We start from the raw sequence: 25,414 nt of genomic DNA on the forward strand, positions 1-25,414 counted from the left end.
CATCCTGGTGCTGGCTGCCCGCTGAGGCAGGGCTGCCTTTGGGGTTGCTTTGCCAGCCCAGCGTGCTGTACAGTGCAGAGGTGTGCAGCAGGACGGTGCTGGCGAAGGGGTCTCGGCTGCCTGGCTGTGCTGTTTCCCCCCCCATCCCTCCGCTCTTGTTTGCTTGTGCCTTCGTGCCCATGGTGCCAGGGTGCTTGGCCCCTTTCCTACCTGTGCTTTACCTTCCAGCCTGGCTGCAAACCCTCCAGCTCTCTAAGCAGTGATTTATCCAGCTACAAACCAGGGACTAACTCTTTGCCTTCCTGCCCGAGGTGGATATGAGAGTTACTGAATTCACATTTGGGAAGAGCTCCAAAGGGAATGCTGCTCCTGACGCCGCTTTTTGGGACCTGCTGCTTTCCCAGCCACCCACGCTGTGTCCGCGTGGTCCTGCCCTGCATCCTGACCTTGCTGGGCTGCTGGAGCAGGGAACTAATTTGAGGAATGTTGCTCAGGGAGAGGAGCAGAGACACAGGCATCTTGCCGTGCAGATGCTGACAGCTGCCTCCTGGGGCCAGGGAGCGGGCAGGGACACCCGCTGTGTCCTGGGACACCCACTGCATCCCATCCCTGCTTACTGGACCCCACTGGCCAGCCCGGTCTCCTTGTAGGAGGGGGTCAGGGATGGGATTTTGGGGTGAGCTTTCCCTCTTCAAATAGTGATCATTGCTCAACTCCAGGACCAGCCCCCGCGGGCTGTGGGATGTTTCTGCCTCTTTCGGATGTGTTTGTGCTCAGTGGGTATCTCCAGCCAGCCCTAATCTTCCCGGCCTTGCCTGCCCACTCCGCTCTGCTGCCCGGCTCGCACGGTTCAGGCTCTGCCATTCCTGCCGTGGGTAAGGACCCTTCCTCTTCCTCCTCCCCACCCTTTCTGAGCAGCAAACCCTGTGGCAGTTTTCAGCTGCAGCTGATGGGAGCAAACCTGCATTGGCCTTCAGTTTCCACCGCACAGAGCATCCTTTAAAAATACCTATTTATAAATCCCGACTAAACAGCAGGGGGCTGGGGGATCGCTCAAGGAGCAGGAGGTGATGGCTTCACGGGCATTGCCTACAGCTTAGTGGAACCCGTTGTTTATTTTTAATTTTATCTTGATTGCATCCTTTGGAAATCCCCCAGGAGCAAACTCTTCCCAGCCCTTCCTGCCCCCTGCTTGCAGGATCTGTCTCAAGACTTTTGGAGGGGCAGGATGAGGCCTTTGCCTACCACCGACGACCCCATTCCTGGCTCTGCCGTACGCCCCAAGCGTGATCCTGACTCCATGAAAGAGGCACCAGGGGGCTTGGTGGTTATGGTCGCTCCGCGACTCTCATCAGAAGTGGCCAGTTTACAAGTGAAATGTTATTTTTTCCTGGCTGGTGGGGCTGAGGGAAGCGGCTTGTCCTTGACGGAGACCCCAGATCCTGGGCTCTCGGGCAGTACGGGGCTGGGAGGGAAAAGTGGGAGCTCTGCGAAGTGATGGCTTTGGGAGCCCATTCCTTTGGGAAGGGCTTTCGGGTTGGCGGAGCTGCTTGCTGCTATTCTGAAGATGAACAGCCCCTGGAAGAGGTAATTAGGGTGATCCTGCCCTGATCCCCTCAGCTGTGGCTACAAGTCAGGAGTCCTTCACCAGCAGCCACTCCAAGCCCATTTTGCGTTAATTAGGCTGTTTACAAAACATTGTAAATTGCAGTAATGAACGCACCATTCCTTGGTTTCCTTTAATTATCCATTTGCATGATGAACGAGCCGCCCCCCTCTTCAGCTCTCCTTTCAGGCAGAGGGGGCCAAGCAGCAGAGTGTGGCTTTGTATGGGATCTGCCATGCGAGGTGGGCAGAGACCTTGGGAGAGGAGGAAAAGAGAAGGGAATGGAGGAGGAGAGGGAGCTGCAGCCCCTGAGATCTGCCCAGCTGTGAGGGAGGGGGCTCCTTCCCCAGGACCCCACCATGTTTTAGTGGGGTTTGAGCAGCTGTTTCACCCCGGGCTCAGAGCCCGGCTCTCAGACTTTGATTTTTCATAGGAAACAGCCCAGAAACCTTTCAAAGCGTTTAATCCTCCCCAGCTCGGCGATGGGGCTGCCTGGAAAGGCAGAGGAGGAGTGGCGGCATTTCTTGCCCCCTGCATACCTTCCCCTTTCTTTCCCTTTTGACTTGGCGGATGAATTCCAGAGATGTTAATCCGCTCTCAACCCCTCGGTGAAGAATAAAACGTCCTCTCTGTGTGGGAGGAAGGAATTCATTCAAATTAATTGCGGGAAAGAGTGGGGAGCTGGGGGTGCGCGTGAGGCTGTGCTGACGGTGGGGTGAGCATCCTCCGCCGCTCAGTGGTCCCCGAAGGGGAGGGAGGGACAGATGGGGGGACGGGGATATCCGAGGTGGCACAATCCTCGCATTCACGGCCAGAGGCTTCAGCCTCTGCCCCGGCCATAAAAATGCCAACCATGTGGTCTGTGGGCCGGGCCTTGGCGGCAGCGGCAGGCACAGGGAGCCGAGTGGGGGGCAAAATGGCCCTGCTCAGCAGTTTTGGGGTGTTGCTGCCTATAAAGGGGAGGGAAGTGCCATCTCACTGAGCCAGGGTGACAGGAGCTGCGCGGGGTCTGACCCGTCCCGGGGGCATGCAGAGATGGGGCAGGAGGGACGGAGGGAGGAAGGGGTCTGAGCTTGAGCTGGGTCAGCCCGTTGAGGGTTCGTGGAGGTGAACATGGAGTGAGAGGAGAGGAGAGGCCACCGGGATGGGCCAGGCGCTGTTCTGCGCGCTGGGAGGTCGGTGTGGCTGCAGGATGGGGTTCACAGGGGGTCCCGGGGGCCATGCGGGGTGGCGCGGGCTCTGCCTCCTGCCCTGACCTTTGCCTCTTCTCTCTGCAGAGCTCCTGGGATCTGCCAAGCGCCTGAATGTGAACTACCAGGATGCGGACGGGTGAGTGCTCCCCTGGCAGGGTGCTGGGTGCTGCTGCCGCCAGTGTAGGTGGGCTTGCTCTCCCCAATATCCAGTCGGTTCTGCAGCTCTGCGTATCATAAAGCTTTCAAGGGTAGCTGCTGAGCCCTGCAGCATCCCAAACCAGGGCAAGCCCTGCAGAGGCAGACCCAACGCCTGCCCGGATCTGAGCTCGATCCATCCTGCAAAATCTTTTGTAAAGTTCTTCTATGTCCCCTTCTGTAGGTCTGGGGGTGAAAAGGGATTGCAGCATGTCCAGCCGGTGCCTGTGTCCCAAGTGCTGGTTGAAGCACAGAGGAGCACCCGTCCGGCCCCGGTGCCTGCACGTGCTTGTGCCTGTGTCTAATATCCCAAGAGCAAAATCCCTTCATTTGGGGGGGGTTAAAGAGAGAAAAGATGAGGTTGCCATGTGACCACAGCATATTTGTATAGCTCATCACTTCCAAAATCCAAGCACTTAATAAGCTGAGTACTGAGAGTTAAAGAAACCACAAAGGCCCATAAAATAAATAAGCATGTTATTCTTATTGAATTAACTCTGACCTGTGAGTTATTAGCATTGTTTTATGTACTGTTGTTGTACCTAATTTCTACATGTTTTCTTTTTGAGGACTCTGTAGGAGGAGGTGTCTGTGATGAGTCCTAACAGGCCAGTGGGGGGTTGAAAATGTGCAGGATGGCTCTGCCTTAAAATAATACTGTGCAGATGGAGCTTAATAGAAAAAAAATGTAATAATAGAAGCAATGATCTGATTCTGATAAGGCACAGGGCTTGTGTTTGGGCAGCTCCAGGAGGGCTGCTGATGGGAATGAGGGTAAAGGGTCCCTTCCCCATCGGAGGGCCACGTGCAGCATGCAGGTTATTGACAGTGCGGGTGGTGAGTTGGGTTTTACTGGGGTGCAGGAAGGAGATGGTGGGGATGTGAGACCCGTGCATGGGGATGGCAGAGTACACCCTCCTGGGAGAGCCGTGCTGCTGGCAGTGTCCTCGGCATCGCCTTGCTCGCGGCTTGGAGATGATGAGGTGGGCAACTGTGGGTTTGTGCAGCCGCCTCCAGGGCAGAGCTGGCCCTGCAGGATCACCACAGGGTTGGCTCGGGAGGGATTTTGTACCCCCCACATTCTTGCTTCGAGGCAGAGGTTTTGGCGTGGGCTCAGGGACATGGTGGCTGCACTGAAGGAGGGAGCAGCCCTCTCTGCTTGGGTTAGTGTCCTTCCTGCAACGCCCAGAGACTCTGCACAGGGACTCTGCTCTGGGACTGCGGATCAGGAGGAGAGGCTTGCTGGCCGAGCTGCGTCCCTGGCACAGGGCTGGGACACTGCCGAGCCCATCGGAGCCCTGGGCTGATGCCATCTGGAGTCCCCCACGCCCCTTGGAGCGGCACACGGGCTAATCCCTGGCGGCACGGGGACCCCTCGCTCAGCCATGGTCCTTCACGTGACAGCACGGGGGGAGCACCGGGCAGACAGGCCCCTTTCACAGCCCTGAGACACAGGGCTCTTTCATTACCAGTGGCCTCCCACGCTGTGCCGTGGGCTCCCGGCATCCCTGCTGGCATGGGGAGGGGGTGGCTGGCGGAGGGGCCAGGAGTAGCCGCTGGGCTGGTGCGTTTGCTGGATGCTGTGAGCCAGCGCTGCTTCGGGCTGCCTGGCTGCACCGCGGAGAGGGGCGATGCATCGCTGTCCATCCTGCCTGCTTGGCCCCCGCACAGGGCAGGGGGATGAGGGACCCATCTCACTGGGGTCTCGGGGTGCACAGGGTCCCTGCATCCCTCGCTGAGCCCTGGGGCATGGACAGCATGGAGAGATTTAACTCTGCTTTGCTGTGGGGAAACTGAAGCATTGGGAATGGGGAATCGGGAGGGACGTAGCCATGAGCAGCTGGTGACTGTCCCGGCCGTCACCCTGTGTCCTTGTGCAGGTGGGGGCTTTAGGGATAGCATGGCAGGGACCGGGGCTGGGCTGAGCTCTGCCTTGTGTTGCAGGTTCTCAGCGCTGCACCACGCAGCCCTGGGCGGCAGCCTGGACCTCATCTCGCTGCTGCTGGAGGCACAGGCCACCGTTGACATCAAGGACAGCAATGGTAAGGGTGACCCTCCGGCACGGCCCCGTTCCTCTGGCAGCCGGCTCAGCCCTCTGAGCGAGGTTGGGGGCCTCATCCAGCCCTGCTGAGCACCGTTCCCCCGCAGGGATGCGACCCCTGCACTACGCGGCCTGGCAGGGGCGCGTGGAGCCGGTGCGGGTGCTGCTGCGTGCCTCTGCCTCCGTCAACATGGCCTCACTGGACGGGCAGATCCCGCTGCACCTCTCGGCGCAGTACGGCCACTACGAGGTGGTAAGTGAGAGCCCAGCACCACCCACGCACCCGCTCCAGGTCTCTCTGGGGGTGCACGGGTGGGGGCGAACCCCATTGTGCCAGGCGGGAGGGAGGCAGGGGCAAGGGATGATGCTGAGCCCCTGTACCACGTTGCTCTCCCACAGTCAGAGATGCTGCTCCAGCACCAGTCCAACCCCTGCCTCATCAACAAGGCGAAGAAAACCCCCCTGGACCTGGCCTGCGAGTTTGGGCGGCTGAAGGTGAGTGCTGCGGGGCTCTACCCTGCACCGGGCACTTCTCCGGGGGCAGCTCTGGAGCTGGCTGGCTCCTCTGGGAGCAAAGCGCTGGGTCCAGCTGTGACCGCTCTCCCTCTGCCACAAGCCTTGGAGCCTGGCAGGCAGCACCTGCCTTCTCCCATGGCTGGGCAAGGCTGGATCCTGAACCTGGGAGCTGCAGGTTTTGCTCCTGACCTTGTGGCAGGGCAGCGTCAGGCTGGGAGAGAAGCCAGGAGTCCTCGCTCCCGGTTTCCCGCAGCCTCCCGCTGCCCACCCCAGCTTTGCTCCTGTTTAAGCACAGATAGGCTGAGCTGGCTAATCCCCACAAGCCCTGAGTGCCCGTCCCTGCTCAGCTGCTCGACGTCCCCGGCACGGCTCGTGGGGATGGGGCCGCCCTGCACTCTGGGAGACCTCAGCCCAGCCAGCACCACACCACCGGGCTGGGCTGGAGCATGGCCAGGCAGACTGTCCCGTGGCCCACTGGGGAGGTGACCAAGGGGATATTTCCATTTTTGGAGTATCTATAATGTCTGCAGCTATAAACAGGGCAGTAAAAATAACTCCTCTGTGCCTCTGGGCTGCCCTGAGACACTGAGAGTCGCTCTGGGCTTGGAAAGACTGGAGCTTTTTAGGGCTTGGTCTGAAAAGCCTGATTATGGGAAGACTATTTCTGGCTGTTGTGACCTTTTACGGCCCCTTGCGACAGCATCGCCCTGCCAAGCACCGGCCAGCTCCCGCTGAGCCCTGGGGCTGCGAATGGAGGGGAGCTGCGGGATGGGGAGCAGAGTATCGGCCCCGAGGGCAAGCCCCTTGCTGGGAGGATGCAGGTGGGGGTACCTGCACCCCGCTGCTTACCCCTGTGCCCTATGCAGGTGGCCCAGCTGCTGCTGAACAGCCATCTGTGCGTTGCCCTCCTGGAGGGACAGTCCAAAGATGCCACTGACCCCAACTACACCACCCCGCTGCACCTGGCAGCTAAGAACGGACACAAGGAGATCATCAGGTAACCCCCTGCCAGCCCAGGGCACTGCCCTATCCCAGAAAAACCCATCATGGCTTCAGTCCTGCTTCCTCCCAAACCCACCTCCCTACTGGGGCCTTTGGTAAAGCCTTAGCAGTGCAAGGGCTTGTCCCCTTCCCATCGCAAAGCAGCTGATCACCTGGCCCTGATGTCCATGTCCTGCTGTTCATGCCTCTCCCTCCTTCCTACCAGGCAGCTGCTGAAGGCCGGGATTGAGATCAACAAGCAGACAAAGACGGGCACAGCCCTGCACGAGGCTGCGCTCTACGGCAAAACAGAGGTGGTGCGGTTGCTGCTGGAGGTGAGTGCGGTGGGGACAGGGCTGCACGGGGGAACAAGTGCCCGGGGGTCAGCCATCACCCCCTTCCCCTCGTTCCTCCATCTCCCACGGGTCTGGTGGCAGATGTGGGGTCTGGTCATGACCATGTCCCATCCCGGGTAGGGTGGTGTCGATGTGAACATCAGGAACACCTACAACCAGACGGCGCTGGACATCGTGAACCAGTTCACCACCTCGCACGCCAGCAAGGACATCAAGCAGCTGCTGAGAGGTGAGGTGGGGCCAGTGCATGGCCGGGCGCTGCCTGGCACTGAGAGGGGCTTCTCCCCGCTGGGACCTGCCTGGGGCTTCCAGTGCTCCTCCTGAACAGCCTAAACCAGTCCAGCTGTGAGCATCAGCATCCCAGTCCCGTGTCCCTGCCCTCTGTGTGGGCAACGTCCAGGGATCGAGCCCTTCCTGCAGTATTGATGTTTTCTTCTCCCCTCTCCTCGCTCTTGTTTTTCTCCCTCTGCCTTCCCTGAACCACTCTCTTTCCTTCCTGTGCTCTGGCACCTTCTTTCTTCCCTCTGTCCCTTGTCTTCAGAGGCATCAGGAATCCTGAAGGTCCGAGCTTTGAAGGATTTTTGGAACCTCCACGACCCAACTGCTCTCAATGTCCGGGCAGGAGATGTTATCACGGTGAGGCTGCTCCCTGCTCCCTGTTCCCCTGCCCCGCCATGGCCCCAGGTACCAACCCCATCCCTCTTATCCCCGCTGCAGGTCCTGGAGCAGCATCCAGATGGGCGATGGAAGGGGCATATCCACGATGCTCAGAAAGGCACTGATCGCGTCGGGTACTTCCCCCCCTCCATCGCTGAAGTCATCAGCAAGCGAACAGGTCAGTGGCCGTCCTGGGCATGCTGGGGACGGTCCCCTGTGTGAAACCATCCCGGCCTTCCCAGCACCTTCTGTAGGACAGGTCCCCGCAGCCCTGGCTAGCTAGGGGGAAGAGAAGGACTGGGGTGGGAACGGGGGGTCACGCCATCAGTGGGGTGGTAATTTGGGGGTTGAGGCTCAGATATCTCCCCACCCCGCGCTGCCTCCCGCACGAGCTCTGACCACGCGTGTTTTGTCTTTGAATGCAGGCATGGTTGTCCCCCGTGTGGCACCCACACACCAGCGCCAGGGTCCCCCCGGGGCCCTCCCAGCCCCCCCCGGCGGGCTGCAGCACCTCCCCGACGACTGTCCTCACCAGGCAGCCCCGAGCATCCCAGCGCCCTATGGCCACCTCACCCTAACCCGGACGGCCCCGGGCCCTGACAGCTCAGGTCAGGGGTGCAGCTGGGGAGGGAGAGGGGCTGGGGACCTTCCCCTGTTCCCAGTCCTGCCTGTGCAGGGGGACACAGGGGGAGACTCTCCTTCCACCTCCCGGTGGGGAAACAGCCAGACGAGAGGGAGCAGGCGCAAGGAAAGGGAGTTTAGGGGAGCCCGTAGAGCAGCCCCTTCCCTCCGTGTGTCCTTGGCCAGGCTGCATCCTCATGTCCCCTTCGTGCATCCCTTGCCAGCCCAGGTCACTCTGTCTGTCGTGCACGCTGGGAGGTGGGAGGGACCGACGCATTGTCTGTGGCCGGAGGGATCTTATGGGAGGCTGGTTTTTACTGGCATCACTGTGTTGGCACACGGGTCCCTGCCAGGGACCTCTGTGCCCTGTGTCAGCCCTGATCCCGGGGCGCTGCTGACAGCCTCCCTGCCTGCCCCAAGCAGCAGGAGACAGGAACAGCGTGGGCAGCGAGGGCAGCATCGGCAGCATCCGCAGTGCCGGCAGCGGCCAGAGCACCGAGGGCACCAACGGGCAGAGCACCAGCATCCTCATCGAGAATGCCAGGGTAGGCACCAGTCCCCGCTCACCCCATGCTGCTCCCCCAGGCTTGCCCCGGGCTGGCTTGGGCTGGAGATGGAGCCCCAGTACCATCCCTGTTGCCTCCTGCACCTCCTAGCAAAGGAGGGGCTGCAGGAGCTGAGCATCCTCCACCAAATACTTATATGCTGCCAGGACTCAGCAGGGAAATGCTCCTGGGGGGTCCCCAGTTGCCCCCCATAGCACAGCTGGCCTTTTCGACTGGAGCTGAAGGCTCTGGTTGGTACCACACAGCATCTCCACCATGTCCTGTGCCATCTGAGAGGACAAAAAGGGCCCTGGGCCAAATCCTGCCCAGATCTCTTGCAAAGGGCCAGCCCGTCACTGGGTGAAGCTGTGCACAGCAGCCCAGCGTGGGGATTGGGGGTCCCTCCTCCACTCACTCCTCCTCTCCCCAGCCGCTGCCCTCCGCCGGCGACGACCTCCAGCAACACCTTTTGGGATCGGAGCCACGCAATGGGCAGTTGACCTCCATGGCAGGTGAGGGATGTCACAACTCCATGGGGCCTTGGGGACAGCTCTCTCCCCAGCCATGGGGGCTGCTCGCTGCTCAAGCACCCCTGTGACGGTTCTCCTCTCTCCTTTCTGCCAGGGCCACAGAGCCACCAGACCCCAGGCAGCTGCCCCTCTGGAGACAGGGTCTTCTCCCACCAGTTCTTGCGGCCTGAGCAGCTCCTCGAGGGCAAGGTAACTGGGCCAACTGGGGACCTGGTGTGCTGGGTGAGAGGGCCACATTTGGGTCTCTCAGCCCAGCTCTTGCTGCACTGGGGGCACAGGGGACTGGGTCTTGAGGACACTGGGGACAGGTGGGTCTTGCCCAAAGAGATCCTGTCATCTTGCCTGGAGCAGCCAGGTCCTTCTAGCCCCTGCAGCCCCCATCACAGGCTGCTCTTTGCCCTGTCCTCTCCCCAGGATGCAGAAGCCATTTACAACTGGCTGAGTGAGTTCCAGCTGGAGTCGTACACTGCCAACTTTCTCAGTGCTGGCTATGACGTCCCCACCATCAGCCGCATGACCCCAGAGGTAAGGCAGGTCCTTCCCCACCCCAGCCAGCACCTCCGGAGCTGTCGGCAGTGTGTACCCACTGCCCCGCGCTCCCCATGCCACTGCTGACCACAGCCCCACTCTGCTCGCGTTAGGATCTGACAGCCATCGGTGTGACCAAGCCAGGCCACAGGAAAAAGATCTCCACTGAGATTGGGCAGCTCAGCATCGCCGAGTGGTTGCCCAACTACATCCCGGTGAGTCCCTGGCACCACAGCTATGGCCTGGCACCCTCTTTACCCCAGGTCTTTTCTCAGAGCTGTCTCACCCCAGGACAGGACAGGAGCGGGATCTGTAAGTAAATACTTGCTGCAACGGCCTGCATTAATGCAGTCGGAGGAACCCCAAAAAGCAGTCTCCTGGCCAGGGGCAGGGAGGGGATGGACGAAGGTGCTGCCCGTGCCTTGATGCTCACGGCTGTGTCTCCGTGCTCTTTGCAGGCTGACCTGATGGACTGGCTCAGTGCCATTGGGTTGCCCCAGTACCACAAAAAGCTGGTGAACAACGGCTACGACTCCATCACCATCGTGACAGACCTGACGTGGGAGGATCTGCAAGAGATCGGCATCAACAAGCTGGGTGAGTCCCTGCCACTGTGCTGGGGTGGCCCACGGCAGCCAGGTTTCCCACCCAGGTCCCCACACCCCATTCTCCCTCAGGCTGGAAGGTGCAGGCATGTCCTGAGCACCCGGAAAGGGCAGTTCATGTCTGTGCCTGAGGACTCTCCTTGGCAGGCTGGAGCTGGGCTGAGCCAGGTGGACACCAGCTGTAGTTTGCCTCCTCCCATAGGCAGGGTTTGGATAACCCAGGGGCCTTTGCCCTGGTTGGTGATGCGACCATGACTCTTCCTGGCCAGGAAACAAAGGCCTTGGGGGCCAGAGCCAACCTAATGCCCCTTTTTGGTATCAACCTTCCCGCAGGCCACCAGAAGAAGATCATGTTGGCTGTCAAGAAGCTCAGAGACCTCCGCAAAAGCCTCAACCAAGCAGAAGCAACTCTGGCAAGACGCAAAGTCCCTGGTGCCCTAGACATTGTCACCATCGAGTCGCTGGAGAACGGGGAGTGCCAGTCCCCACACACCCCCAAAATGACAACCTTCCAGGACAGTGAGCTCAGCTACGAGCTCCAGACGGCCATGTCCAACAGCTGCCACGAGACGCTCGGCATCAAGAGCAGCCAGGGGATGTCACGGAGCCAGGAGAGCATCGGGGTGCGGTCCCGAGGCTCGGGGCACTCACAGGACAACGTGCTGTCCCGGCACCTCTCCAGCCCCTCGCAGGAGAGCCTGGGCAGCGGGGAGAGCAGCAGCAGCAGCGGGCAGTCCTGCGCACCGCCCCGCAGCAAGGAGAGCCCGGCCAGCCTGCCGGGACGGCCCAGTCCCGAGCCCTACGGGAAGCTTGTCTCCCCCGAGGGGTTGAACGGCTATGCCAACAGCGGCGGGGGCAGCCCTCTCAAGGAGAGAAACCTGCCTGAAGGCACGGATCAGTACGCCCGGCCGGTGGCTCAGAAAGGTGCCGGGACACCGGCGGTCACCCCCTGTACTCCTCCCCAGACCCCCAGCAAGGCAACAGCCCCGTACGTCTTCATGTACCCACACATTTCCTTGAAATCACCGACAGTCCCTCCCCTCCTGGGAGCAGAGCAGCCCAAGACCCTGGCGCACCCGTACCCCTCTGTCTCCTCCGGACAGAAGAGCAGCCTGCAAACATCGGCCCAAAAAGCCTTCTCCTACCTGCACAGCCAGTGCGGCCCCACGGAGCCGCCTGCCATGCCTCCCACGGCTGGGGCAGCCCCGGGCGCCTGGCAGGCCGGGGAGCAGCACAACGGCAGCGAAGGCTTCAAGTACAAGAAGCGTTCGCACAGCCTGAACCGCTACGCGCTGTCAGATGGGGAGCACGAGGAGGAGGAGGTGGCTCACACCAGCACCCTGAGCTCCTACGCCACCCTGACGCGGCGGCCGGGCCGCAGCCAGATGCCACGGGCCTGTCTGCAGACGGACGCCAAGGTGACCCGCAGCCAGTCCTTCGCCATCCGGGCCAAGCGCAAGGGCCCTCCGCCGCCGCCTCCCAAGCGCCTCAGCTCCGTCTCCAGTGCCCTCGCTGCCGAGGCAGACGGCGAGCAGCCCCCCGACCCCGAGCGGCAGCCCGCAGCCCCCCAGGACGTGGCCGATGCGGGTGCCAGCCCCGGCGACGCTGGCCGCGGCAGGACAGTGAAGAGCCTGGCGGCTGCGCTGGAGGGGATGCCGGGGGCGAGTCCGCCCAAGCCCCTCCTGGCCCCGAAACCGCTGCACGTGGCTCAGGACTGTCTTCCCGGGGCAGATGTGAATGACGAGTCCTACAAAGGCAGTGACGCCAGCAGCACCACGCTTTCTGATATCGGCAGGGACCCCTTTGAGAGCAGCAAGCCACGGAGACGGACTTTCAGTGAGCCCAGCGCTCCCATGACAGAGGTGGCTGCGCAGGGTGGGCGGGAGGACGCCTGCTCAGACACAGAGGAGGAGGCCAAGCCGGGGGTCTCCTCTTCATCCTCCCAGAACAGCTCCAGCGAGTGCATCCCCTTTGCAGAAGAAGGCAACTTAACCATCAAACAGCGGCCAAAGCCCACCGGGCACCCCAAGGCCGACACGGCCACGCTGGACATGGAGCCTGGTTCCCAGCCGGCAGAGCCCCCTTGCTCTGCTGGGAAGGAGCCAGCGGTGCCCGCCGCCGCCAAGGAGCCGCCCGTGCTGGAGTTCAACCTCACCGAGTCAGACACGGTGAAGCGCCGGCCCCGCTGCAGGGAGCGGGAGCCGCTGCAGGCAGTGCTGAAGGCATTCAGCATGGCGGGGCAGGCTGAGGGGGGAGCCAGCCCTGCGCCCCAGTATGCCCAGGCCCAAGCAGTGAGCATCGCGGGTCCTGCCGTGCCGGCACCGGCGCCACGGGCCGGGCTAGCCGGGGATGCCTTTGACGATGACAGCGTGGAGTTCAGGATTGCCGAGATAGAGAAAAGCATCTTGTCACTGGAGAAGGGGATCAAGAAGGCACCGAGCCCCACCAAAGCCCCCAGCCCCGCGGAGCTGCTCGGCACAGCCGTGGTGAGGACGCCCGCTCCAGGTACGTGGGTTTGTGGGGGTGTCTCCAACGTGGCGGTGGGGCCCGAGGCTCCCTCCTGGGTTGTTACGGGAGGCGAGGAGGACGCGTGCCACAAGTCCCCTTCCTTTGCAGATGTCCCCACCAAGCACACCTCCGTGGCGTCCACCAAGCTAGTCTTCTCCGGGCCCAAGACCATCTACCAGCAGGTCCTGCAGCCCTCCCGCCACACTGTTGCTCCCTGGGCGGCCGCCGAGGCGGTGCCAGATGTGATCGGGTCCCCGGCCGGTCCCGGCTCGCTGATGCTGGAGGCGGGCGGCAAGGTGTCGGCGAAGCCTTTGGCAGCTGCCCCGGGGTCCGCCCTGGCCCAGCAGCGGCTGGAGCAGACCAACTCCACCCTGGCCGCTGCGCTGCAGGCGGCCGAGAAGAAGATCACTGTGGAGGAGGCAGAGAGGTGAGGCGGCGCTGGGGGCGAAGGAAATGCTGGGGCTGAGCACCTCGAGGCAGAATTGGGAAGCCCTCAGCGAGGGCTGGTGAAGGGCTGTGCCCGGGCACGTGCCGGCGCCGTACCAGGTCACACGCACTCGAGTCCGGCTGTGTGCTGAGCTCTGGCTGCCACCGGGAGGGTTGGGTCCAGCCTGGCCAACCCTACCCTGTCAGCACCTCAAGCCTTTGGGTGATGTTTCGATTCTCTCCCTTTCCTCCCCAGCCACCCCGGGGCCGTGCACTCGGCCAAGAACATCCTGGAAGACATCAGCAACATGTTCGACGACCTGGCTGACCAGCTGGATGCAATGCTGGACTGAGGCTTGCTCCCTCCTTCCCCTCCCAGCCTCCGGTTGCTCCGCCAGTGCCCCTCGTGACAGGGGGAGAGCAGAATTGGCACCAAGCGGTGCCTCCAGGTCTCTCCAGCCACCTCCCTCCCTGCGCTTTGCGCTGCGGCTGGGAACGCAGCTGCCCCTCCTTGCTCACCCCTGGCTCCGTATCAGTCGTGCCAGTGCGGCCGCTGGCTGGTTTCCGAGGGGGTCAGGCGTTTCCCACCAGACTGGCAGCAGGAGGAGAGCTCAGAGGGGCTGCACATGCGGTCCTGGAGGCCACGGAGAAGCCCTTGCTCCCTTGCACAGAGCCGAGGAGCCTCCACAAGGGACCTTTCTCTTTCCCCGCTGCATTGCTGAGTCCTGCCTCTTATTATTTATCCCCTGCCAACAATGTGTCAAAGGAGAGACCTCCCCGGGCAGCCGCCACCGAGCTGGCTATTTACTGAGCAGATCCCAGCCCTGGCAAGGCCTGACAGCAGCTAAAAGAAGACAGGGCTTGTTGCAATTTGGCAGCTTGTGGAGCGAGAAGGAAACTTTCTGCTTTATTTGTTGCTTTTCCAAACGCGTCAGCGTCAGGCAGCGTGTAATCCAAGCGGATCGAAATCCCTCCGGTGGGACCCACAGACCCCTCAAGATGGGGCTGGCACAGCTCGCGAAGCAGCGGATGCTCCGCCATGGCCCTGCCAGACGTGGAGGTCTACCTGCCTCTTCCCCAGAGTAAGGAGGATGGTGATGGCAGCGCCGAAGGCCTGTGTGTTTGTGCCAGTCCGGCTGGATCGTGCTGCTAAACGGAGGCTGCCCTCTGCCGACACCGTGCCTATGCAAACCGCCACCCCGGTGCTTCCAGGGTGAAGTAGCAGCTTGGTTAGTGCTTTTTTTTCTTCTTTTTTTTTTTTTTTTTTTTTTCCTCCCCTATCCCTTTTTTGGGGAGAAAACGGTCCCTTTTCCCACTCCCCCTCCCTGCGGGGAGCTACTGGCACAAACTCCGCTTTGAGCGTTGTTAAACAGTAGCAGCATTTGGGCCTCCGGGAGATGCTTCCTTGCAGCACTGAAACCCAGCGGGAGAGGTGACCCCGTGCGCACTGGGTGAATTCGGCTCGGCAACAGCTACTGTGCGTACAGGCTGGATGCGGTCACAGCCCCGTGGCTGCAGCAGGGGAACAGCAGCGATAGCTCATTGCATCCAAGCGGTAGGAACGGCTGCATAGCTTGAAGACAGATTTCTCTAGCAGGATCTGTTTAGTAGTGCATGTCTAAATATGTCCAAGAGCCCTGAACTTGGCTTGCGCTCGGCATGCCAAGCAAATGAAAGCATCAGAGCACCAGAAGGGAACCTAAGATTGTACTAAAGTGCCATTTGCTACAAAAATTCCAAACAAAGGGACCCCCCCCCCCCACGTATCCCCCTTTTAAAAAAATCACCAACGCAAAACCAAGTTGGAAAAGGAGAAGGTGGCTGACGAGGCAGTTGCTTCCCAGTCCTTTTGGGAGTTTGTGACTGAATTGGACTGTTTGCAGCCCCTCATCCCCTTGCACGGAAAGGGGAGCAGCCCCTGCGAGCAGAACTTACCTGGACATTCCCAAGGGTCTGTGCTCATGAGTGGCAGTTGTGCCGTGGGCTGGGTGGGCAGGAGGTGTCAGCCTGGTTTCTAGGCTGAGAAGCAAAGACAAAAAAGCTCTGAAAAAAAAATCCCCGTATCGTTGGCTGGGACTTAAGGTCAGTTTGAGGCAGTTAAGACACTTCTCTCCTGGCTAGTTGGTTGCTCTGATTTATATATCACATTGTGTGTACTTAAATGACCATGTCTGACAGGCAAGTGCTACGTCATGGACCCGATTGTTTTTAAATAGCTACAACCAGTGGCACTTTATCAAAAGGTTTGCAGAAACCTTTTAAAACTGATTTTTACTCTCACGAGTCAACCTGGGACAAGCCCGGTTATTTTTTTTCCAATGTCCATAAACTGTAAATGTTTTTTTTAAAAGGCCAATGTATATATTTTAAATGTGATTTATTATATATATTTACTAACCAGAACTGCAAGTCTTGTACTCTAGGGTCAGGGATAAGAGGACACTGGGGTGGAGCTGTCGCTGTCTGAGCCACCTGAGGGCAGCACCACGCTGCTCTCATTGTCAATAAGGGAATTAAACATTTGATTTTGGAGAAGAATGCCTATTTTTTAAGCTCTAGATCTCTATTTTGAAGCTACTGTATGGTGTGTAAGTTATGTACACTGCAACTGGGACTAACTGACCCCAGCTGCACCTGCTCCGTGCAGCAAGACAGTGAGGGGAAAAAATAGCCCATGTAATCACCAGACTGACAACAGATTTTAAACCATCTGCTCTGTTTGTGTTAATCATGTGTTTTGTTTTCCACTAACATCCATTAAGACTAAATTCTATTAAACAGTGGGGCATATTTTACCCTTTTGATAGTTCTGCCTAGTTGTGTCCTTCATGTCAAATTGCACAAGCTTGTCTCCTACTCTGAAGTTCATCCAGGATCAGCTTTATCCTGCCCCTTTAGTGCTTAAGATCTGGGTTTCCTCAGATAATCTCCCCTGGTAAGAGTCCTGCTGTCACTTCCAGCAAGGTTAATGTTCAGTTTGAGTCTTGCCACCATGGCAGCGACGTGTGGTGAGAGTGCTGGGGACCAATACTACCTTCCAGCGCCCCACTGCCCAGATTTGGGCACGTCTGAAGCCTCAGCTACCCCTGCCTGCCAGGCAAAGCACTCCTCCATCCTCCTTGGTGTGATGAGAGTGCGGCCACAGCGACACTGGCTCCTGCTTTGCTCAGAACCAGAAGCCCACGCCTCCTTGTCTCGCCACGCTGCTTTTCTCCAGTGCTCCCAGCACCTGTTCCAGTTCGCCCCTGACCTTTCATCCAGAGGGCTTCAAACCGTGTCACCAGCCATGACCGAAGCAGTGCCTGGGAAGAACCATGTGTGCTGTGCCTGGGATCCAGGAGACCATGAGGTAAGCAGACTGTTACTCTGTAGGCAGAGGCATTCAGAGCTGGACAGATTTGCCCAAAGCTGAGCAGAAAGTGGGGAAAAAGCGCCAGGATCACGGCCCAGGAGCATCAAGCTCTCGAGCTGTGTCTCTAGAACAGCTGAGCCAGGTAACTCAGACCCTATGACATGAGCAGCCACACACATTTTTACCTTCTCGCTTTGCAGGATGCACACTCCCTCCCGCTCTCACTGTGTGTGTTATCCAAGACAATTATTTATTGCCGTTCATACACTGGATGCATGTGGGTCTGGGTTTGGGGTTTTTTTTATACAATTTACAAGTTTTAATACAAATCAAGTATTTTTACATACATCCCAAAAAATTTAATATAAAATATACACCATTTAAAAACATCTCGATGTAGGAAATTTCTTTCTGAAGCCGTGCACCCTGACCCTCGGATAGCTCAGTGGCCGAAGGAAGGATAGCATTGGCGAGACCATCCAAAAGGCTCCGTTCATACACCTCGGCTCCCTCCAAGTCTAGCAGGGGAAGGAGGGTGCAGGAAGATAAACATTTGTGATCACCCAGAGAAGGAAACCTTGGAGGTGCCTCCTCTAGAGGAAGGTGTGGCCAGCAGGAAGCCCCAGTATCTGCTGCCTTTTATCACCTAAAACAGTTAGTGGCATGGCAAGAGCTAAGGTCTGGTGGGGGGAAGGTTGCTCTGCAGAAATAGCAGTGAGCATCTTGGTGCTGCCCCCCACTCCAGCTCAGCTTGGCCACAGAGGAGACCGTATCCCACCTGCTAGCCGACCCTGGCATCAGAAAGCAAAGCTGATTTCTCAGGTGCCAGGGGTAACAGATGTGGAGCTGGCATTTAGTGAATTAAGTGAGACTGAGAAAGATGCAGCTTGTTCTCCCTGAACCAGGCAGCTCTGCAGGCCTGAGAGGAGTGAAGGCAGAGTTCAGCCTAGCTGGCAAAGGTGAGCAGACCCACTCTGCAAGCAGAAGTGGCCTGGTACTGCCACGTTGCAGGAGAGCAGCCTTGCATTTCCCCGGTGAGCTGCTGGCTCCCTATCCCATGCAACCCTGCCAGCAGCATGGAATCTAAACATCCGCTCTCCAGCTGTAGGAATGGGGTCCAGGCCTCTGAACACATCCAGCTGCCCCCTTCTAGCATCCTCTGTCTGTCCCCAAAGCCCAGAGGCTGGCTGTACCCCAACTTTGCCCTCCTGCCGGAACCACAGCAGGGAGAAGGGTATTGCTTAGAGACACGCGGTAGTGTGCATGCTCTCTGGTCATGCTGAAATGTAAGGAAGACAAGGCGGAGCCGCAGGGCAGAGCTTGGGGGTTCCCAGCCAGCTCCCTGCCTGCTAGGGAAGGACCAGCAGCCATTTGTTAGTCTTGGGTACCAAAGGGGAAGTAACAGCTGTATATTGTAGTGTTAATATTGGGAGCAAAACCAGTGCCAGGACTTACCAGCTTTAGTCAGTTTTTAGAACTAGGAAGGGAGTCAACATCTCTGTGAGCTGCACATATTCCAGTAGCCAAGCGTGTGTGCTCCTTGACTGCCAGCCCACAACAGCACCAGTGTTCCCAGTACAGCTGGGGTCTGTTCAGAGCCCAAGAGCATGTGTGCCACATTGGGGCAAATCATGGTTTGCAGCAGCCCTCAGGGGAAGGTTTCCCCCTGCCAAATGAAGAAGAGACCTCCAGAAAAACAGGGAACAGGTGTGAGGGCAGCAGCATGGAGGGGAGAGACTTCCAAACACTATCACAGAAAGACATGATATAGGGGGTTTCCCTGTGCCTTGGAGAGCCAGTACTGGATGCAGCACAATCCCAGGACTGGGAAAGGAGCCGCCCACCAGCTCCGTGTTAGTCACAACAGCAAGATGCAGATATCCTGCCTGATAAGATGTCCCCTTCCCTCCATGGCAGGATAGGCAGGTCTCAGGTTTTATCTCTAGCTATGGTGCTCTCAAGCAGGCATTTTACTGAAGCAGAACAGCAATTCGTATCACAAAAATGAGGATGGTTATAAACCTCTCTGGGGGTTGTTAAAGCAGGTAAGAGCTGGTTCAACAGGGCTGAAGAAAGCTGAGCCATGCTGACTCCCTGCAGGCAGGCAGAGCTGCCCTCCTGACTCCCTCTGCACCAGATCACTAGGGTCAAATGCAGACAGCTATTCTTAAAGTCCTGTCTTACCTCTCTTCTCTTAAAACACTCAACAGCCGGCATATGGCTAGAGCAACAACGCTAGAGGGCAGGCCTGGCACAGCCTGGCCATTGCAGGGGCTTTCCCAGCACCCTGCCAGAGACCCTTCCCAGTGTCCCCTTGGGGATGTGAGCTCTAGTCCTCACCTGGCACCCAGCACTTGGGAGCTGCAAGAGATGGCTCCTTTGCCCCAGGACACAGGGACAGGGAGGTGGGTGAGGGCACGCACAGGCATGCACACACGCATCATCCAGGAGAGCACGCAGAGATGGAAAAACAAAACGGGTTTCAATAGCGATCTCTTGCTTCAGCAGCCCTATGTCTCCCCTGCTGGCCCCAGATTCTCCTGCCAGGTCCAGGAAACCCATCTGCTCACACAGAGGCAAGGAGTCACTTCATTTCAGCATCACCATGATACTAACAAAAACCTCTAGTAATAAATAAATAAAGGAAGAGCATCCTGAATAGCCACCAGAGCTTGTAGGCTCCCTTGGGAGTACCCTAGCAGACTGGGAAGGGGCTGCATACCTGCTAGGGGATCCTGATAGCAGTGCCCTGCCTGGGGCCCCCTGGAAGGTGCTGATGTAGTTTTGCAAGGAGGCTGTCTGGTTTGCATGTGTGAGGGAAAACTCCCTGAGCCTTCAGTGTAGCCACTCTCCCAGTGCAGGATGTGGCTGTGTGGCCTTGGCTCTAGGGGACTTGATCTGGGAGTGTTTAAAATGGCGAATTCATCCCCAGCTTTGTTTCAAACTGCAACTTCTGCCTCTTTTGGTAACGGACCCGAACCCTGGAGAAAGCAGAAGAAAGAAGAGAGTCAGCATGTGGAGGGGTGAAAGGCAAGCAAGGCTGCCCCACTGTGATTCCTGAGCTGCAGCTGCACAGCCCCAAGAAACAGGGAAGCTCTGGCCTGGGCCCTGTGGTACCCTGAGAGAAGAATGGAATCCAGAGAGCAACCCATGGTCTCAGTCCTACCCCATCCAGCCAAATCTCATCTCCAGGGCCACCAGACACAGCAGAGAAAGGTCCAGAAATCCTTCCCAGAAACAGAGACAGCAGCTCTGTCCCCATCAGGGTTCCCCGTAATCCCCGCTGCTTTTCCTCACCAACCCATTTCCTGAATCAATGCTCATTAGCGTTAACTCCCAGCTCCGGCTGCTCCCTGTGCTAGGAAGAACAGCCAGTCACTTTGCCTGCTACTAATTCTTGGCTTCAGCTACTTCCTGTGAAAATGAGTCCCGCAGTCCAGGCACTGTGTGAAGACGTATTTCCTCTGCTGTGATTCAATGCTTCTCTGTCCTCGTGGGACGAGATGGAGAGAACAGCCCTCTCCAATTCCATACTGGTATTTCATAGACCTTGGCTGTCTCCCTCTCATTGGTTTGAGATAAGGAAATTTTGGTCTCCCTTCCTGCTCCCAATCACTGCCACAGCCCTTCCCTGACCCTCTTTCCTCCCCTGCACTTCCTCCCTGAGAGGTGGAACATGAGCTTGCACACAATAGCCAGGTGATTTACACAATGCAATCATCTTTTCCTTTTTATTCCCCACCCTGTTCCCTGTGCATCATTTTTCTGCAGCTCAAGGCCAGGCTGGAGTGAGGCTCCAGTCCTTTCTCCTCATCTTCCCTACTACCCCCATACCTGATTTCATGCAGCTTGACAATTTCATTGATGATAACCACAAGGACCAAGGAAAGAAAACCCAGGAGCCATGAGACCGGGGAGATGGAAACGTGGTTAAAGTTCAATGAAGAATTGAGGTTTTCCCAGAGTTTCAGGTCCAGCACAGTCTGCGCCACTTGCCCCAGCAATCTAAGATTATAAACAGACACAGCAAATCTCAGCAGATCTAACAAGCTTTCCAGGATCTGCAGATCAGGGTTTAGGCCCAGATGTAACACTCCTGAGTTTACAACAGAGACCCTTCACCAATTCAGCAGTGGAGAACAATTGCCATGTACTATCATTTTCCTCAGGACCAGCAAACTGGTGCTGGAGTAGGTCTAGAGCCCTCCTTCCTCCAACATTCTAGGGTGCTTCATCAGGGCCTGGGGATACTCACACAACAGCCACAGTGAGCGTCCACCACCGGTTGGAGAGGGGGCTCTTCTTCCACAACGGCTTGGTGCGATGGACGTGGGTGATGGATATGAACACTATGGGGAGATGGAAGAGGGGGTTATTTAGCACCACACACAGATACAACAATTTACAATATACACCAACAACTGTTACTCCAAAGGGATATGGGGTTTACATCACTGAAACCAACCTTTCATTCAAGGTCTTTTCAGACCAGACTCCCCACAGCAATTCCAAGTCCCCAAATTTGCAGGGAGGGGGGGAGTGCAGTAGTAGTAGTGCACAGGATTACTCACTGTGGGGATGCCAAGGTTGGTTCGCAGCCTGGCATGCTAAAACAGATCAGGCAAAGGACCAGAACTAGAGAGCCGTGGGGGGGTCTTGTCTCTGGGTCACTGCAGGCCTGCACCAGTGGAAAGCTCCAGCCCAGAGAAAGATACTTAGCCAGAGACCCAGAGCTGTCTGTACAGGACGGAGCATTTGCTCAGCGTTTGCTTGGGCTCTTCAAAACAGCACTTCCCACCTGCCAGGCAGAGTATGCCTCAGTGGTCTGAAGGACGTAAAACAGTAATGCACACTACCTCCCTCTAAAGTAGGGCTGCCTCTCAAATCAGGAAGCATTTCTGTTGGCCTGGACACCCTGCACATCTCAACATGCAATGCTCTATCTGACACCAAGGTGCAGCACCACATCACATGGTAGAAAGGGAGCAGAGACCCTTTAAGGTTGTCAGAGAGCAGCTGGACCTACTTTGCTAGGAAATCATGTGCAGGTAATGAGGGTCAGCCAGGAGGTGGTACCCCACCCCTCCAGAGGGTTTACAAAGCCTTCCAGCTCCAGAGTAGTCAAAGCTGCACCAGTGCTGTTTGGGATAAGGAAAGGGGGTGCTTCACAAAATAGCAGCAGTTGTGTAAGGACTTCTGAGGCAGGGAATATTTTGGGGGAGCTGCAGGATGCTGCTAGCTGATTTGCAAGAAGGTAAAGAAGGATGCTGACCTTCTGGTGAGACTGGAAGGGAATCAACGCTTCACCAGCCTGGTAGGAAGCAGAATCAGCTCTGAAGGTGCTGTATTTAATCTGTTAGGGCAATGCTTAGTAAGACAAGGAGCTTTATGCCTGTGCTGAGAGGCCACTGAAGTGTTTGCTTCTGCCAGGGAGTTTGTGCTTTGGCATAAGGGGAAAAGAAAAGAGGCAAAGGATGCGAGTTTTCCCCCAAAGTAGGGAATGGAGGCCTGGGAATAGGGACTTACCTGTGTGTAAAACTATCAGGCCAGCTGTGAGCTTCTGGGCTACAAGAAGAGCATTGGAAAATGTCCCAAACCAGTCAGGAGCACCATCAGCATTGCTGGTAAATGAGAGGACACAGGAAAGAAGTCAACAGTGGGGACTTACTGTCTGACCTGTTCCCACCAGGGCCATGTCCTCCAATAGCTGAGAGAACTAAGTGTAAGCTTGGAGTCAGGCTGTCCTAGTACCAGGAGGCAACAGTGAGTAAAGATGCAATTGTCAAGGCTATAGGGAGAGCACCCAGCCCTCTGTATAGCCATTATAGCTGGATCATGCAAGAGTCTGAAGCTTGTTAGAGGGAAATCAGTTCTACCTGGGAAAAGCAAGAGCAACAGGCCCTGCAGAGTGAGGGGGGTGTGTGTGCCAGGCTCAGTTCCTCACCTGTGCAGCATGATGGAGAAGCAGGCTGTGAGGTTGAGGCTGGTAGTGTTCACTTCTTTGCAGGACTCATGCAGTGTGAACCCAAAGCAGATGAGGCAGGAGCAGATGGTCAGGCTGAATTTCAGCAGGAAGCAGAACAGGAAGTAGTGCTGAGTCTGTGAATAAGGGAGACGCAGAGGATGACATGGGCATGTCACTGGTACAACCTCCTCCACATGAACCATCAGGGAATTGGCAGCTGCAGAAGACAAGCTGTAGTACAGATGAGATGCTGCACTGTGGCTCTGCCCTGTGGGCATGCTGACACTAAGGGATTCCCTTCCTGTCCATGCCAGGCTTTTGGATAACATGGCTCATGCCATGGATCAATTTATTGAGCAAGCAGGGAAGGCACAGGGCCTCAGCTATGCATCAACACTGGGATAAAGTAGAAGAAAAAACCGTGTGAACAATTTTAATCTGATGGGCCACCTACCTTCTTGGGAATGGAAGTCAAGTTTTTTCCTGTTGCCATGGTCATGATGGAGCTGTGGGGAGGCTTGCCCAGGAGCGAGATGCTGGAGAAAGGTAAGTTAGTCTCTCAACAAGTTCAGGTACCAGAACTATTGCTTTTTTGTCTGTGTTTAACATTTGAACCCAAATAACCTCCTCAGACTGCTTGAAGCATTGGCACTTATCTGGCCACTGCCTCAAGCATATGCTGTAAAAGGTGTCATTCATGGCAGGTGCAGACAGGGAGAGAAGTGACCTCCAAATGTGTGATGGGGAAAAACCCACCCATGATACCTTGGCCTCTGCCTGACACCCTAGCCTCTCCATCACACTCCAGCTAGTGCAACAGTATCAGGATTAGAAGATGATTTTCAGCTGGAGGTTCAAGCCACAAGATAATAGCAGCTCTCAGACAGCAGGAAGGGCTAACACAGCAGTACACAAATGCTCCTATCTGTGTTTCCAAGCACCTTGTCAAAGCAGGTGCTTGGAAGAATCCTTGCAGCCTTCTTAGCATGCTGTGGGTGATGCCAGGCATTGGAACAGGCTGCCCAGGGAAGTGGTTGAGTCACCATCCTTGGAGGTATTCAAAAAGCACATAGACAAGGCACTTCAGGACATGGTTTAGTGGGCATGGTTAACTGTTGGACTCAATGATCTTAAAGGTATTTTCCAACCTAAATGATTCTATGATTCTATGTCAGCTTGCTTTTAACATGGGCACAGTGAGGCTGGGGGTCTGGTCTGTGCATCCTGTGGGTGGGAGGCAGGAGATTCCACCCTGTCTGATAGACTCACCTGAGCAGTGGGTAGCAGAAACAGGAGAGCCACACGATGTCCGTGGTACTGAGGATGGGGGGCAGCTGCACCAGGCAGGAGAGGAACTGGACAGGAACAATCCAGAGTGAAGAGCATGAGCAGTGCTAGTCTTGTTACCAAGATGCTACTGTCCTCCCCCAAAACACTGGGATGAGCTGGTAACTAGGCTACCAGTGCACAGCCCCTCCACATGTTCCAGGCTGCTGGGGCAGGTGCTGCAGGTGATGCTTTTCTCCAGGGAAAAAGAGTTTGAAAAGAAACCCCTGTAGGAGGGTCAGGGCAAAGGGGCAATGCAGGCTGAGATCACATAGTCTCTATCTGTAACTTCCCCAAACATGCTGTGTAAACCTGAATGAAGGCCACCTTCCTTTCTTGTAAGGCTGTCCCACTGCAGCCACCCATATCCATGCTAGCACTCCTGTTCTCTGAGCTAAATGCTGTCCCCAGCCAGGCCAGGACTCACCTGAATGACAACCAAGGTCAGCTGGCACTGCAGCAGGAAGAGGAAACACTTGCGGATCCCATATGTTGCATGCCTGGCCTGGAAGGAAGCACAAGCCCTCAGAGCCCTTGCTGTGATGGGAGCAGTTATCGGCCAAGAGCAATTATTGGCAGGCAGGGGCAGAACATGTGGCCTGCGGGGGAAGTGGGAGGGGAGAGGATCTGGACACACTGTAAGCAAAAGGCGAAGGTCTCTTGCCTAGACGTAGAAGTTGTGAAGCAAAGGCTGAATTTAGCCAAGGGTGAGTTTGTTTAAGCCTCCTGGCTTTTCTGCGGTAACACTTTTCCCTAGCACTGCACTGTTGTCTGACTAGGGATCTCTGCAAGTTTATACTTTATCCAGTTGAACAATATTCACGCTTTGTTGCTGCAAGGCACCATTCCCAACCCATCCCCTGCACCTTGGACTGGTAGGGCCAGGCAGGAAGAGTATTTCTGTTGTGCTTCCTGAACAAAGGACAGGAGACACGAGCAAAGCTAATGCTGGCAGCTTACTGTGGGCAACTCAACAAGAATGCTCACAGGAGCTCCTGGCTTTGCTCTTTGTGAGCTGCAGGCAGAGGGGTGAGTACTAGAGAGGGGATATGCCTGGCTTACCTGCTCTATAAGTCTGATGATGCTGGTACTCTCTTCTTGGCGGAAGGACATGGAGCAAGGTAGGCTGTTCAGTTGACCTGAGAGCTGCAGTGGGGTGAGCTCATCAGAGACATGAGTCATGGTGGTGCTGGTGGCATAGCCAAAAGTCTCCCAGGAGCAGCGAGATGGGTAGAGAGGGTCCAGTGCTATACTGCAAGGACAACACAGGAGCATTAGTGAAAGTCCTCATCCCAGAGGAGAAACTATGTTTCACTGCAGTCCAGCTTGTAAAGTAGTGCTGTGCCATGCTACCTCTATCTACCTTGCTGGTAGAGAAGCGCTGAGCTGTGGCACGAATTTAGGATCAATCTCCCTAGACTTTCAGTTATTCCCAGAGATATAATTAACATACTTAGGTTTGT

General features: G+C 57.0%; 2 protein-coding genes across 10 annotated transcripts in view; one reads left to right on the forward strand and one right to left on the reverse strand.

Annotated features, from left to right (window-relative positions):
• The window catches only part of CASKIN2 (CASK interacting protein 2), a 35,791-nt gene extending 19,677 nt beyond the window's left edge, over positions 1-16,114 (forward strand). Inside the window, exons 3-21 of one of the 5 annotated variants that reach the window (XM_069799080.1) lie at positions 2,884-2,935; positions 4,939-5,036; positions 5,143-5,288; positions 5,435-5,530; positions 6,418-6,548; positions 6,759-6,867; positions 7,009-7,117; positions 7,430-7,524; positions 7,606-7,723; positions 7,971-8,153; positions 8,590-8,711; positions 9,142-9,223; positions 9,336-9,430; positions 9,656-9,766; positions 9,883-9,984; positions 10,228-10,366; positions 10,708-12,879; positions 12,991-13,309; positions 13,565-16,114. In XM_069799080.1, coding sequence (XP_069655181.1) covers positions 2,884-2,935; positions 4,939-5,036; positions 5,143-5,288; positions 5,435-5,530; positions 6,418-6,548; positions 6,759-6,867; positions 7,009-7,117; positions 7,430-7,524; positions 7,606-7,723; positions 7,971-8,153; positions 8,590-8,711; positions 9,142-9,223; positions 9,336-9,430; positions 9,656-9,766; positions 9,883-9,984; positions 10,228-10,366; positions 10,708-12,879; positions 12,991-13,309; positions 13,565-13,661 — 4,376 coding nt within the window. In that variant the 3' untranslated portion in view covers positions 13,662-16,114. Of the gene's footprint in view, positions 1-2,529; positions 2,782-2,883; positions 2,936-4,938; positions 5,037-5,142; positions 5,289-5,434; positions 5,531-6,417; positions 6,549-6,758; positions 6,868-7,008; positions 7,118-7,429; positions 7,525-7,605; positions 7,724-7,970; positions 8,154-8,589; positions 8,712-9,141; positions 9,224-9,335; positions 9,431-9,655; positions 9,767-9,882; positions 9,985-10,227; positions 10,367-10,707; positions 13,310-13,564 lie in introns of those variants that run through there. The other 4 variants (XM_069799079.1, XM_069799078.1, XM_069799077.1 and 1 more) reach the window with 4 other exon arrangements.
• A 777-nt stretch (positions 16,115-16,891) lies between these two features.
• The window catches only part of TMEM94 (transmembrane protein 94), a 51,543-nt gene continuing 43,020 nt past the window's right edge, over positions 16,892-25,414 (reverse strand). For all 5 annotated transcript variants that reach the window (XM_069799084.1, XM_069799083.1, XM_069799082.1 and 2 more), the window contains 9 exons: positions 25,014-25,203; positions 24,379-24,456; positions 23,895-23,980; positions 23,080-23,161; positions 22,605-22,759; positions 22,187-22,281; positions 20,916-21,009; positions 20,495-20,665; positions 16,892-19,641 (listed from right to left, as the gene is read on the reverse strand). In XM_069799084.1, coding sequence (XP_069655185.1) covers positions 19,569-19,641; positions 20,495-20,665; positions 20,916-21,009; positions 22,187-22,281; positions 22,605-22,759; positions 23,080-23,161; positions 23,895-23,980; positions 24,379-24,456; positions 25,014-25,203 — 1,024 coding nt within the window. In that variant the 3' untranslated portion in view covers positions 16,892-19,568. The remainder of the gene's footprint in view (positions 19,642-20,494; positions 20,666-20,915; positions 21,010-22,186; positions 22,282-22,604; positions 22,760-23,079; positions 23,162-23,894; positions 23,981-24,378; positions 24,457-25,013; positions 25,204-25,414) is intronic.

The sequence above is a fragment of the Haliaeetus albicilla genome, chromosome 12 (assembly GCF_947461875.1).
Source record: "Haliaeetus albicilla chromosome 12, bHalAlb1.1, whole genome shotgun sequence".
NCBI lineage: Eukaryota > Metazoa > Chordata > Aves > Accipitriformes > Accipitridae > Haliaeetus > Haliaeetus albicilla.